This window comes from Drosophila arizonae, chromosome 3, assembly GCF_054131065.1.
Source record: "Drosophila arizonae isolate 15081-1271.41 chromosome 3, UAZ_ARI_1.0, whole genome shotgun sequence".
Lineage (NCBI taxonomy): Eukaryota > Metazoa > Arthropoda > Insecta > Diptera > Drosophilidae > Drosophila > Drosophila arizonae.
In genome coordinates this window covers 19,739,829-19,751,497 of record NC_142923.1, presented here as the reverse complement: position 1 = coordinate 19,751,497, position 11,669 = coordinate 19,739,829, and the positions used below count along the sequence as shown (strand labels likewise).

Genomic DNA, 11,669 nt, shown 5'->3' with positions numbered 1-11,669 from the left:
TCGCTTACTTAAGCAGTCTGGTCACACGGCGCATGTATAACAGCTCTGCCTTAGCCTCTTTGTATAAACTGGCGCGCAATTTGAAAATTATTCAAATATAAGCTTTGCATATGATATGGATCAATGCTGCTTATTTAATGAAATAATTTTATTACATACTTTTTTATACGATTTTTTTATTTGTTTTTCATATTGGTTTTTATTGTGCAAAAATACTGTTTTCCAACACAGACATGCGATAAACTGACCGTTAAGAACAAGTTCAAACATGTACATAAATCATGAAATATGTATCACAAAAATTCCATTAGCCTTCAAATGGACTAAATAATAAGAATGTTAGAAAAAAATAGCAAGAACACATTCGGAAATAAAAAAGTTATAAGTAGTTTTAAAAACAATCCAGTTTACTCCACATCAATGTCCTTGGTGACGCGACCCACCCAGTAGACAAATCCAGTCTGCACCACTGTAGCCATGAATTTGACATTGCCCTTGTAGCCTGCTGGTGGGATCCAGTCGAAGGTAACGCCGCTCAGAGGGCTGCCCTTGACGGCGTTCAAATGGGTCAAGGAATCCTAAATAAATGTTCCAAGATTATTATTTGCATATGCTTCGATTATTTATAGCTATATTCTCACCTGTGGTCCCGAGCAGTCTAGGGTTTGCGAGTGTTGCGTGTCCACCACCTTGAACTGACCCACCACACGATTCTGACCATCGCGCGCTTGAATCAGGAAGCCCAGGAACTGATCGCCGCCCAGAGTCAGTGTCAGCTTCTGATCGCCACGCACATGTGAGGGACCCGAGAAGCTATATGGCGGCTTCTTGGTCTGCAGCTCAGCTCCGTGCTGTGGGGTCAGATCACGGCAAGCGGCCTTTGGTGCGCCCTCTGAGTAGGCGTGCACGCTAACAGCGAGAAATGCGGCAATTAGCAGCAAACGGAACATGGTGTCTGCAGTAGAGAGAGGAGGACACGGTTTAAATTTAAATTATTCACTGTTGCTCGTAAAATAACATTATGTAATTTGCTTAAGCCTGTGCTGGCCTCTGTTGATGATAACACTAGTCCGCCAAGGCTAACATTACAATTTTATTTCCTGCTGTTAAATATCATTCTCATTTGCAGTTTCATAGTATTTGCAGCAATGTTAGCCCCGTTTTGCATAAGCTGAAGCGGCTATTCAAAAAGCTTTGATCGGTTATGTTAACTAAGAGCTATGTGTATTCAAATGTACGAAGAATAACTGCTATCAGCTGCAGTTGTCTGCTTAACAGTCAAGCTACTGTATTCCGTTCTGTTATAATTAAACGCTTTGTCCCAAATCGCTGTTAACCGTTTAATGCATATTTGAATTTAAAAGCATTGCATTGCATTGGCCTGTTTTTGCTTTGTTTTTTTTTTTCACTAATTAATTAATTAAATTTGCAACAATGTGTGCGACCTTTTCTCATATGTGAGCTTTTTTTATTCATTTTCCTAGCACTGCCCTTGGCCAGCTTGACCAGCTGGCTGTATAAATGTTATCTCCATATTGCATTTACAATTTATGTATGAATTAAAAACCAGAATTCAGCGACAAGTTTCTATATTGATGCACTTTGGACAGCTGTCGTCGTTTGGCCTTGAATATTTGGCAAATGAAGCCAAATCGATAGGCGGCTATGTCAAAGTCGGGTTCAATTAACGCACAAGAGATATTTTTAAAGACTTGCCAAAATTAGGAAATTTAAGCACGCCCCGTCCGTCCATAAATCGTAATCCTATAGACACATACACATATAATGTATAACATAATAATTATCAGCTTGGCCAAGTTGCATTTGCATGCTGCTTACAAAAGAGCTTTAGAAAAAAAGATAAGAGAGCAAAACACGAACCATATGTATAACTGGTTTTTGGAGCTCTACGAAATTCAAAAATAAATTATAAAGAAAACCAGTTTACAGTACATTTCCATGAAAGTGCGATTCCATATCAACTCAAATCGAACTGATCATTCAGCTGGGCCTTTTGTGAGCAGAAATGAAATAATTTATTACGTCGTGACGGCTGGAGGAGGGAGGGCGAAATGTTTCAATTGCTCTAAGCATTTCCTGAACGTCATTTCAAGTTCAAGGCAACGAATTCGGCTGGCCTTTTATTAGTTTCCTATTAAGCTACAATCAATGAACTACGAGCAATTACCGATCTAAAATGCACAATCGACAAGGAATGTTCGACGATAAACGATATACGATATACGATGACCCATATGATATCTACGATCCTCGATATACAATATGGGATGATCGATATCCTACACAGCTCATAGAATCTACGACTTTCAATATACACGGGTTTACGATCTTCAATAAGCTTTATAAGATGTACGATCTACAATCGTCAATATAGTGTAGGACTTTAGCTGAAATAATATGGACTATCTACCATACACAAATATCGATTGACGATATATGTACGATCTTCAAACTACGATATACGATTTATTATAACCTACAGATTTACTACTAATAATCGTTGATGTACTACGCACATTCTATGATCTATGCTCTACGATCTTCATAACCCAAGGTATACTATATAAGATCTACAATCTTTACGTTCTTCATCAACCATGCACAAACGAAGATCTATGTTTTACGATCTTCGCTCGACGCTATACGGTCTGTCTTCAAAGCAGTCCGTTCGCACGCCAACGCAGTCGAGCACTAAAGACCTTGTCTGAGCGAATCATAATGAAAAATAAAAAAATAAAAAAACGAAAAAAGTGTCAAGCCAGTTTGTCGTAGTACTGAGCCCAGCCTCAACTCAGAGATTTACATATACAGATATACCAGATGTATATGCATACGTATGTTGTTTATATGTTAAAGTTCAGCAGTTTGTCTAGCCACATTAAAGATAATTTGTCTTGTGTTGCCATTGGCTGTTTATTTTGTCAAAAAAGAAAACCGGTTGCCTGATTTGTTTAAATAAAATCTCATCGTTTATTTGCCGTTTGCCAAGCACCGAAAGCCTCAATTATTGGATGTTTTGTAATGTTTTGGCCAAAAATGATAATAAATAAAAAATTATGAGATCGTTGAGGCTTGAAGCAAACTAAACCTATGAATTATGGAAGACTAACAAAGCATTGTTTAATAACACGCAATGCTTAAATGCGAGAAACTGGGAAAAATATTAAACAATTGATTAATTATATATAGGTATATAATTGCTTTATTAGAAAAATGCCAACGCTTGGCAAATAAATAATAATAAATATTAATTTTATGAAGTTGGCTTCGGAATTTTTTTTGAGTTAGGTATTGAACTGCTGTCCTGATAAATATTTATTTTTGTTTGTTATTTTTATGTTAAGTATATTTATTAGTATTATTATAATTTTTTTTTTATATTTTATTTTGCTTATTTATTTTTGAATAAATCCTACATTATTTATATAAAAGCTTCAGTACTGGGTCTAGTAAAAATGTATAAATAATTTATTTACAAACAATTGTATTTAATATTTCAAGCACTACGCTCTGATCCTTCTATATTTTATATTTTCTGTAATTTTTGTGGCACTGCACTATATAAATTTTTACCTACCGTTTTTAGATAGACTAAAAATCCACACGGCACAAAAGAAAAACTTCAAATGAACTGAAAATTCTACCACAGCTGCCTATTTATACCAAAATAAATAAATATATATCTTAAAGCCGGTCCGAGCTGAAACTATAGGAAACAATGGCTTTGTAGACCGGTCAGCGCGGAGCTTTTCAACCAGTAAAGCTGAGCTTAAATAAAGCTTTGCTATGTATATTTAAATGAGAACTGTTGCGCTGCTTCAGGAATACCAGAGTCGAGTCTATAATGCCGCTAAATGCTGACTAATGCCTCACTCTAAATAAATAAACAAATGCCAGGCAATTGCTAAATAACGGCATTCTATTTTCATAGCTGCAAATTCGCCAATAAATGTCAAATATATTTGGATTGAAATGTTAAATAGAAAATTTATGGGCTAAATGGAATTTGATCAAGTTCAACCAAACTTATTAAATATAGAAATATTTATTTAATTTTTCCACAAAAATGTTGTTAATTTTATATAATTCCTGTAAAATTTACTTTCTATAAAGCTTCGCAAAATTTATTATTTTAGTAAAAATTGAAATATATTTCTTGTATATTTAATATAAACTTTCAAGTTCCAAATCAAAGGTGTCTATAAATTTACATTCAAATTTAACGGGCTAATCTACTTACTTTTCAACGACCCGGCAGCGTTGCCACACAGTCACATTTAGCTGTCATTTTTAAACATTCGTTGAGCAAAGGCTAGAAGAAAAATCAGCTCTTGTCAAATAAAATAAAAGGACAATCTAAACTAAGCCAACAAATTGACGATTTTTTTAAATATCAATAATAATTTGAATTTTAATTTATATATAAAAAAAAGAAGAAAACTATGGGAGCTGAGCAATCGGCTTTGTTAGCTTGCACTCAAACGGGCAAGCCGGAAAGTCCGCTGAATTTGGAAAATTCTAAACAATTCTTTCAATTGTATTTCGATAGAATGCCTGAGCCTAAAACAGGACCCGTTACAGAGGCGTTGCTGCATTTGATAAAGAATGCACCACGCCCGAATCTAGGTAGGTTTTAGCTGTCGCTATAAATTCGATCTAATCAACTAAAAGCTGTGCCACTTCAATTCGTAGAGTTCGGGGAGCGCGCCAACTGGGCGAATCAGCAGGAACAGGATTCGGGCTATGAGAACGATGAGCTGGAAATGGAAGAGTCTAGTGAGACAGACGAGGAGAAGCCGGACATCGATATGATCTCCGAGGAAGAGGAGCAAACAGTTGATCAATTATCGGAGAGTGGAATGAGCACGGCTTCGAGTTCAACTACTTATGATAACCACAATATTGATGAGAGCAACGTTGAGCTGATTCCATTAGAATTCGTCAATCTGCAGCCCTTCGAGAGTCTCAATATAGATGATCCGCAGCTGGAATTCGAGAGGGAGTTCATAATAAGCATTGCCGACATGAATGAAGAATTATCATAGTCTAATTTTTACATAAATTAAAACATTATGTACATGTTTCATCTCCTACTTAAAGTTAACCCTCTTCAATCTTAGGGATTTGATGTTTCTCACAATGCCTCGGCGTTCGTCTCGATGTTTTTTCATCTCCGCTTCACGTTTTTTGGCCATGTACTGGGCTTTCTTTTCTCTGTTCACCTCAAAGGTCATCTGGCGATTGCCCAGGGAACGACCCACATTCGTTACATTGCCCTCCAGGCTGGACATGACGCGAATGCGATCCTGCAGGCTGGCCTGTTTGATCCGCTGCTCTGCCTCGCTGTTGCCCCGATCTGTGTCCAGCGGCGTTAGCTTGAAGCTTGCGCTATTCCTGGGTGCTGGATTTTTTATATTTCCATTTCCATTTGTTATTGGAGCCGCATAATCATCTGGACCATCAGCCTCTTCATCGTCCTCCTGCTCTGCTTCCTCCTCTTCATCGCGCTGTCGTTTGACCTGTTTGTATGCCTGCTTCATTTCCTTGACATACTCGCGCCTATCCTCATCATCCGAGGAGGCGTCATCGCCGCTGCTCGCCTCGCTGTCACCATCGCTCTTCTCGAAGCCAAACAGATCCTCATCATTGTCACTATCCTCTCGCGGCTGGGCTTCCTCGGCATGCAGCTCGGCAACAGGCGCCACTTCAATACGCTGCTTGATCGCCTTTGCCTTCGATTTGTCCAGGCGATTGAGCACTGGGGCGAGCAGTCGATATTCCTCGGCCTCCTTATTAATGGCAAAGTCGGTGTTCTCAAACATGGCCTTAAAACGCGAGTCCTGCAACAAGCTGGGCATATTGCGTTGCTTGGCGCTGTTCGAGGGATTCGCCTGTTCGTCCATAATCTTAAGCGCCAGCTCTTTGTTAACCTTGGGTAGCTTGGACTCAATTTGCAGACGCGACTTGCGCTCACTTTCGATCTCCTGTCGCACTTTCTCCTTGCGGAAGCGGTCGAAGGCAAATGGCTCGACAACAGCCTTGGCTTTGTTATACAAACGCACGTCCATAAAGTAACTAAGGATGGAAAACAATTTAAAATACAGAAAACCAATTGCAGTCTCAGTGGACCTACCCATGCATATAACCCTTGAGCAGATTGCTGCCTATGAGGTGCTCCAGGCCCAGTTCCTCCAGTTCCTTCTGCGTTACGAACTGATAATCGTCGTAGACATTCTCCACCACCTCCGATTCAATCTCCTCAGTTAGGTTGTCCAAGAAACTGCACCAACGCGGCGCTGGACCCATAGCAGGCACGTAGTATGTCAACATTTTGACATCTTCCTGCGCCAAGAAGAACATGCCCGTGTCGGGAATGGTGCAAAAGTCATTGAATGATGATGTGGACTCTACATAGGCAATCTGTTTGCCGGTCTGCTCATCCCACAGCTTCAGAGTGGCCTCATCCAAACTGTAGACGGCATTCTGTGAGGGATTAAATGCCAGCCGTTTAATGGGCACCTTATTGAGATGATCTTTGATTAGTAGTGGTTGGCGCGAGCGTATATCATACAGCAGCACATGTCCCGAAGCCGTGCCCACGCCCATTTGCAGTCCATTGCGAAATTTGAGCGCTGTGACCGATGGAAACATTTTAACGCCCGGCAGTTTCATGGCCACATCCAAAGTGGCGCAGCGCTGTTTGGTGCGCGGATCCCACGCCTCAACTGTTCCCTCTTTGCTGCCCACAGTCAGTAGATGATGCTCGGGATTTACTTCGCAAGCATTGAGACAGCTGGCATCCGATTCATACGGCTGCAGGAACTGGCCACGCTCCAGATTAAGACGATATATGTCCTATGGAAAGGGAAATCTTTATATAGATATACAGTATAAGATTGTCATAGTCTTCTATTACTCACCCGACCCACACCCACAATGAACATATCGCAGCTGGGCTTATGGTACTTCATATCACGTCCAAAGCGCGGTATGCGCAATCTATAGTGGCGTCCGTGTGCCGCATGGATTTCCACATACCGATCGCACTGCAGAAACACCAGCTTGCTGTAGTCATCGCTGATCACCTCGAAGGTCGTCACTTCCGAGTCGAAGCAGCGCTCAAATTTGATGGACAAATTGCTGACTTCAAAGCATTTGACACGTGGCTTATATGTGCCCGTTGCCAGTATGAACTGTTGATCGGGGCTCATGCGTATGCTCGTGCAGACACCGGGCATATCAAAGTCTTGGATGAGCTCAATCTGCCGCCTCGAGTCAACCTTCTTCATCAGCTGTGAGCGCTTGCGGCGATCGGTGAGCCACTTAAAAAAAACCAACATTAATTGAATGCTGCACAAGTGAAACATATTACTACTTACATCTGGCACCGATTTGCCGGCGCTCAGGTTATAGATTTTCACATCATTCACTTCGTTGACAAACATTACTGCATTTTAAAATACAAAATCGCGCATAAACAAAAAAGGAACACGTGCGGTATGACAGTGCTGTGCCGCCAACTAACTACGTCGCTTTACAACACCATGCAGCAAGTGCTGCACAGCTGATAATTTGATTACCATGTATATGTACACCATTGAATAGTCTGGCAACGCCATAGAACTCGTTGCTAAATTTGCAAACAAGAAAACGCAAAAGATATTTGCTGCTAGTTGCCTAGCTAAGTTTTCATCGTTGAAGATTAAAGTTATATAGTCTAGTGTTGTATATATATTCCCGCATATTAATGCTAATTGTGCTGCGCTCGAAGACAACACAAAACACGACTGGCATCGCCTGTGCGTGATTGGAAGTATAAACAAATATAGGAGCGATACGCATACACACAGAAGCATTTCAAAGCCCTCCCCCGTGCTCGTTGTTGCAGTCCTACATTCCCACTCCCTAGTTAAAGCCAAATTACAGAACAAATAAAATTAAAGAAAAACGGTGAGTAATATGCTGTTGTTTTTGCTGTTGAGCCAATTAAAATCGCGCTGCATTTTTTGATTGCGTCTTTAGCTAATATGAATGTACGTAACTGTGGGTGTCGATGTGTGTGCATGTGTGGCTGTGTAATTGTATTAGTGTCAGGGGTATGGTTGGGGGCCGTCTGGGAGTACCGTAATGACAACTTTCCCTTATACTACATAAAGTACTCGCTATGTTGCTGTTGTTATTGTTGTTGTTACTGTTGTTATTAGGGCAGCCCAGTCTCTGCATCTTCCTATCTCGCTCTCTTGCCACACTGCTCTTGTAATTGATATTAGTCTCTCTGCTTTGGTCTACACCCCTCAAAAAGTTGTTGCTGTTGTTGTTGTTGTTGCGGCAGTGTCCGTTACCGCGCCTTGTGTTTTATTTATTTTTATCAAATAACGGTGCTTTAGCATGCAACAGGGAACATTCCCACACACATGAGCACATTTTCGCATATATTATAATAATTATTTGTTACAATTGAAAACCTCTTATCACCGTCTCATGGTTATATTTAATTCTGATTTCTATTTTTTCTTGTGATTCAATATACGCCAAGTTCTTATTTATCTTTGAAACCACATTCATTCATAGCTGTGCGATTGACTGATAAGACGAAGGTCTATAATCTATATTATGTATGCACTTGACAATAAATTAATATATTTTTTATTGGTTGTTTAATAGACAAACAACATTTAATAGTAAATTATGAAGATCATTAGAAAAGAAAGAAGAGAATAGATTTAAATACATCATTTATTTAGATTATATTCTCTATTATATATTCTGTCCGTTTAGAAAGAATTCCTCTCAATCCATGAATAATATTTATCATAGACAAAAATATTTAATTATAGTTAAGAACTAGGTTTTTTTAAAAGAAATTTCTCTCTCTCTCTCTCTCTCTCTCTCTCTCTCTCTCTCTCTCTCTCTCTCTCTCTCTCTCTTAGCATTCATTATTATATTACCACTATAATTGCTCTACAATAGTTTCGTTTATCTCGCATTCTTGTTTGTTAAATAGGCAAATAGAAGCTAGACTAATGCTGGAATATATTACTAGAACTATAAAGAGCTTGAATTGAGCAAAATTATTGCCTGATTTAGAAAAAATATGATGGCCTTTAAGTCCATATTCATAAAATTAGTCAAGATTATTTAGCTTCCTATAAACACACATTTCAAATTCTGATAGCTCGGCATTCTTACCAAAAACCTTTGCTCATTCCGACTTGAAATATGATATGCGCACTTGGAGCGTTATTTTGCGACTATCTGACAAACTTTAAAGTAGGGTCGCGGCACTCCAACTCTTCAAACAATGAAACAGCGCTCGGTTTTTAGCTCAGTCAACAGACAAACTGAATGGACGGACGGCTGTTTAAATATGAGGCACTAGACCCACAATTGGGAACAGCCCCCGACCACGCTGGCAACATGCCACAAACAAAAAAAAAAACAACAAAAAACAGAACAAGTCGTCCAGAAGCGACACTGAAACGAATTAATGCAGCGTTACAATTGCCTGATAGGCAGTCAGGTCGCCAGACACCTAACTTGTGCATATAGGCACATATATATAAATTAATAAACATATATAGTCCATATAGTCGCAACTGGCATTGACGGAAATGGATGTAAAGCTGCACAAGATGCGTGGGGTTGTTAACAAACTCTACGAACGCATAGATTACCTAATAGAAAATTGTGCGAATGGCCCAAAGTAAACTTTATGCCAAATCAATATTTACTAATCAAGTATTCCTATATCATTTCACAGGTCCCAACATGACTGCAGCACCCTATAACTACAACTATATATTTAAGTACATCATCATTGGTGACATGGGCGTGGGCAAGTCCTGTCTGCTGCATCAGTTCACCGAGAAGAAATGTGAGTAACTGGAAAGTCCTCGATGTGAAACATCAACTAAACTGGTTTTCCCATCCACAGTTATGGCGAATTGCCCGCATACAATTGGCGTTGAGTTTGGCACACGAATCATTGAGGTAGATGACAAGAAGATTAAATTACAAATATGGGATACGGCTGGTCAGGAACGTTTTCGTGCTGTGACACGTTCGTATTATCGCGGTGCAGCTGGTGCTTTAATGGTTTACGACATAACCAGGCGGTGAGTCATATTAGTGAAATTGCAAACTTAAAATATTCCTACTAATTAACTCCCATCTGTGCAGCTCGACATATAATCACTTGAGCAGCTGGCTAACCGATACGCGTAATCTCACAAATCCCAGCACGGTGATCTTTCTAATTGGCAATAAATCCGATTTGGAGAGCACACGGGAGGTAACCTATGAGGAGGCTAAAGAGTTTGCCGACGAGAATGGTCTCATGTTTTTGGAAGCCAGCGCCATGACGTAAATTCTGCACATCATTTATATATATAAATTTCTAATATGATACTAAAGTCATTTTGTAATTTGAAACTAGGGGCCAAAATGTGGAGGAGGCGTTTTTGGAGACGGCACGCAAGATCTATCAGAATATTCAGGAGGGTCGCCTGGATTTAAATGCATCCGAATCGGGTGTACAGCATCGACCATCGCAGCCGTCGCGACCATCGCTCAGCAGCGAGGCAACGCATGCCAAGGATCAGTGCTCGTGTTAAATGTATTAAATTTCTCTAGACACACACACACATACACACACTTATATACATATATATATATAGTTATAAAAATCGAAATTTAATTTTTAGCGCAACTCGTAATCATATTGATTTCTAATCTATCTAAAACAACATACAATGAGTAGAAAACAAATCACAAGCAAACAAAAGAATACAATGTATGTATGTAGTTAAATGATTGGTTTAAGTCGTGAAAAAGTGTGAACAAACAACCAAAATATATGTAAACGTCCCCGACATTCAGATATCTGTGTAATATCTAATAAGCTATTGATAGAAAATTGAATAATCCACATTCAACTGTTGCATTATGTTCTCATTGCAAAGAAAAACAAAAACAAGTAAAAATGAAATCTATGAAACTGTTTTGATATTTACAAATGAATGTGCAAATGTGAAAGTATACAAATGTTGGCAAATATCTCTTATTTCTATGTATTTACTTTATGCATTAAATCATTTTACACATTTTCTTTGTTCTCTATAACACAATTTGTTATCAATACTATGTATATATTATAATATTGTATTTGTAACTTCTTTTATGCTCATTTCGTTGAATGTTGTGTAAGCGTGCAAAAGTTCGAAAGCGAGCAATGTTATATGAATATTAAAGACGTATTAAACGCATCATGCTATAGGTAATAAAGAAAAACAATATTTATAAAACCCTAGAAACAGAAAACAAGTTTTCCTAATCATTGCACTAACGAGTGCGCGGTGTCTTCACCTTTGTTAGGTGCGCGCCCAGCCAGGTGGCAACGCTGTAATCAATAATCTAAGCAGGCAAAGTTTAGCTGTTGATGAAGTCATGGAGAAAATTATGGAGAATTATTTGGGCAGTACTAGCAAACAAGTGTTTCAATATTCTTCAATTAATTATTAAAAAATTAAAAAATTACCCAAGCAAAATGTTTAGCTAAAAGTTTCAACGAGTACGCGTAGACCAAAAGTGGCAGCTCCATTCACGACGGCTCAGTTAAGCAATTTAATTGAATTTAGTTATAGCATGTT

General features: G+C 38.9%; 4 protein-coding genes across 7 annotated transcripts; 2 read left to right on the top strand and 2 right to left on the bottom strand.

Annotated features, from left to right (window-relative positions):
• Positions 1–386: 386 nt before the first annotated feature.
• l(2)34Fc (reeler domain-containing lethal (2) 34Fc) lies at positions 387–3,756 on the bottom strand. Its single transcript, XM_089465091.1, has 3 exons — positions 3,599–3,756; positions 642–955; positions 387–578 (listed from the first exon to the last, which is right to left on the bottom strand). The coding sequence occupies exons 2-3, from the start codon at positions 948–950 to the stop codon at positions 408–410; spliced, it is 480 nt and encodes a 159-aa protein (XP_089321217.1). The 5' UTR covers positions 951–955; positions 3,599–3,756; the 3' UTR covers positions 387–407.
• A 292-nt stretch (positions 3,757–4,048) lies between these two features.
• On the top strand, positions 4,049–5,066 carry LOC108611248 (uncharacterized). 2 transcript variants are annotated; one of them, XM_089465090.1, is made up of 2 exons: positions 4,049–4,647; positions 4,693–5,066. In XM_089465090.1, exons 1-2 carry the CDS (start codon positions 4,464–4,466, stop codon positions 5,064–5,066), a joined length of 558 nt encoding a protein of 185 aa, XP_089321216.1. In that variant the 5' UTR covers positions 4,049–4,463. The 2 variants fall into 2 exon arrangements, with proteins under 2 accessions (XP_089321216.1, XP_017859262.1); XM_018003773.2 differs by having other exon boundaries at positions 4,143–4,647; positions 4,714–5,066.
• l(2)34Fd (nucleolar protein 10 lethal (2) 34Fd) lies at positions 5,047–9,357 on the bottom strand. 2 transcript variants are annotated; one of them, XM_089465086.1, is made up of 5 exons: positions 9,211–9,357; positions 7,401–7,468; positions 6,942–7,343; positions 6,155–6,876; positions 5,047–6,096 (listed from the first exon to the last, which is right to left on the bottom strand). In XM_089465086.1, exons 2-5 carry the CDS (start codon positions 7,464–7,466, stop codon positions 5,112–5,114), a joined length of 2,175 nt encoding a protein of 724 aa, XP_089321212.1. In that variant the 5' UTR covers positions 7,467–7,468; positions 9,211–9,357; the 3' UTR covers positions 5,047–5,111. The 2 variants fall into 2 exon arrangements, with proteins under 2 accessions (XP_089321212.1, XP_017859258.1); XM_018003769.2 differs by lacking the exon at positions 9,211–9,357 and having other exon boundaries at positions 7,401–7,580.
• On the top strand, positions 7,650–11,343 carry Rab14 (RAS oncogene family member Rab14). Of its 2 annotated transcripts, none has more exons than XM_018003772.2 (5): positions 7,650–7,971; positions 9,782–9,895; positions 9,956–10,136; positions 10,201–10,383; positions 10,457–11,343. In XM_018003772.2, exons 2-5 carry the CDS (start codon positions 9,790–9,792, stop codon positions 10,632–10,634), a joined length of 648 nt encoding a protein of 215 aa, XP_017859261.1. In that variant the 5' UTR covers positions 7,650–7,971; positions 9,782–9,789; the 3' UTR covers positions 10,635–11,343. The 2 variants fall into 2 exon arrangements, with proteins under 2 accessions (XP_017859261.1, XP_017859260.1); XM_018003771.2 differs by lacking the exon at positions 7,650–7,971 and adding an exon at positions 9,555–9,708.
• Positions 11,344–11,669: the final 326 nt, after the last annotated feature.

Excerpts from the sequence above, each read along its gene's own strand:
- LOC108611248 (XM_089465090.1), top strand. The coding sequence starts at position 4,464 with ATGGGAGCTGAGCAATCGGCTTTGTTAGCTTGCACTCAAACGGGCAAG. Across the intron at positions 4,648-4,692 it reads TGCACCACGCCCGAATCTAG|CTGTGCCACTTCAATTCGTA; the intron begins GTAGGTTTTAGC and ends ATCAACTAAAAG.
- Rab14 (XM_018003771.2), top strand. The coding sequence starts at position 9,633 with ATGGATGTAAAGCTGCACAAGATGCGTGGGGTTGTTAACAAACTCTAC. Across the intron at positions 9,709-9,781 it reads AGATTACCTAATAGAAAATT|GTCCCAACATGACTGCAGCA; the intron begins GTGCGAATGGCC and ends ATCATTTCACAG. Across the intron at positions 9,896-9,955 it reads TCAGTTCACCGAGAAGAAAT|TTATGGCGAATTGCCCGCAT; the intron begins GTGAGTAACTGG and ends TCCCATCCACAG.